At 62.9% G+C, this 1,460-nt stretch overlaps 1 protein-coding gene across 1 annotated transcript in view; it reads right to left on the bottom strand.

Moving 5' to 3' along the window:
* The window catches only part of SEC24D (SEC24 homolog D, COPII coat complex component), a 61,560-nt gene that overhangs the window by 10,623 nt on the left and 49,477 nt on the right, over nt 1–1,460 (bottom strand). The window contains exon 19 of the mRNA XM_005864571.2: nt 1–176. This exon is cut by the window's left edge and continues 5 nt beyond it. Within this exon, the coding sequence (XP_005864633.1) occupies nt 1–176 (176 nt within the window). The remainder of the gene's footprint in view (nt 177–1,460) is intronic.

Below are 1,460 nucleotides of genomic sequence, written 5' to 3'. Positions count from 1 at the left end.
GGGAGGAGCTGCGGGTAGAAGAAGAGCTGCGAGTCGGCCACGCCCATGGTCATGACCAGCTGCCGCTGGAAGGCCCGCTCGTCCGTGGGGATGTCAGGCCGGCTGAGCAGCACGCAGCTCTTCAGCAGGGAGTTCATGTACACGGGCAGCACCTTCATGGAGTCCGGCAGGATGAGCTGCAAGAGAGATGCTGCTTCAGACGCCCACCTTCTCCCAGCTCCATTCACACCATCCACCCTTCTCCCAGTCCTGTTCACACCGTCCACCCTTCTCCCAGCTCCGTTCACACCGCCCACCCTTCTCCCAGCTCCGTTCACACACAGCGGCAAGGAGCCGGCCTGGGTCTCCCCCACCCCCCCGCCCCTGCACAGCCACGGGCGAGGAAGCCCTGAGAGAGACAGCGTGCTGAGGGCGATGGCCATCTGCAAGCAAGTGTCTGGCTGTGAATTCCTGGCGTCTTCCCTTTCCAGCTTAACAGTGAGAAAGAATATCCACCAGCGGACTCCACGCGGGGAGCGGGCCCTCAGGCCTGCTGGGCTGGCCCTCCTTGTCCCCACCCCCTCTTCCCTCCCGGTCTCGCATCCTGACCCAGCGACAGGGAAGGTGGGGACCCTCCCACCGGCTTCAGAGCAGCTGGGCAGCAGGGGCTTCCCTCGTTCTCCCCTCAGAGCACCAGGCAGGCCAGGGCGTTTCTCCGCTGTGAGACGTAACAGAACGAGTCTGCCTGCGATGGGAGCTCAGGAAGTCCTTTCTGTGTCGTCTGTAGTTACACGTCTGAACCGAGCCTGGGCCACACGACCCCAGGGGCACCTCCTTCCGTTCCACACCCTACGCACCTCTCTGGCCTCGGCCTCGGCCTCGGCCTGGCCCCGCACGTCAGTGAAAGCAGTGCCCGGGCCCAGTGCCACCCAGTAGGGCCGGCTGTGTTGGGAGCAAGGAATCTGGGTTCTAGTTAAACCGCAGGATCCAGGTGCTGGTGCTGTTACGTGTGGGCCGCTCTTAGCACCCACTTTTGACAAAGAACAACCCAGAAAGTTTCCCATCTGCTGCTCACTGTCTCCTTTTAGCCCTCGTTCTAGGCTCAGAAATGTGGGTGGGGCTTGAGGAATGGCCCGGGTGTGACTGGTGGGAGGGAGTGGGGAGGACGGGCGCGGGCGTGGGGGCGGGAGGTTCTGCCTCGGGGAGTGGAGACGCGGGTTTTAAGGAAGCCTCTGAAACGTCCACGTGCTGCGTGCCGACCAGGACATGCTTCAGCCTCCCTGCCATTAGCTTCTGAGACGTGAGGAGCTCCGACATTGATCCATCGCATCCACGTCATAGAGACAAAGGACTCCTCCCGCCTTCGCTCCTGTCAGCTCGTTAGTTCACCTCCAAGTACAGAGGCGCACAGTTCCCAGCACCGCGCCCTCACAGGACAGGGAGCCGCGTGCACCGTGCGGAGCTCACAGGGCTCCTCGCTC

The sequence above is a fragment of the Myotis brandtii genome, unplaced genomic scaffold (genome assembly GCF_000412655.1).
Source record: "Myotis brandtii unplaced genomic scaffold, ASM41265v1 scaffold1888, whole genome shotgun sequence".
NCBI lineage: Eukaryota > Metazoa > Chordata > Mammalia > Chiroptera > Vespertilionidae > Myotis > Myotis brandtii.
The sequence above is the reverse complement of the archived record's forward strand: the minus strand, read 5'-3'. Positions and strand labels throughout refer to the sequence as shown.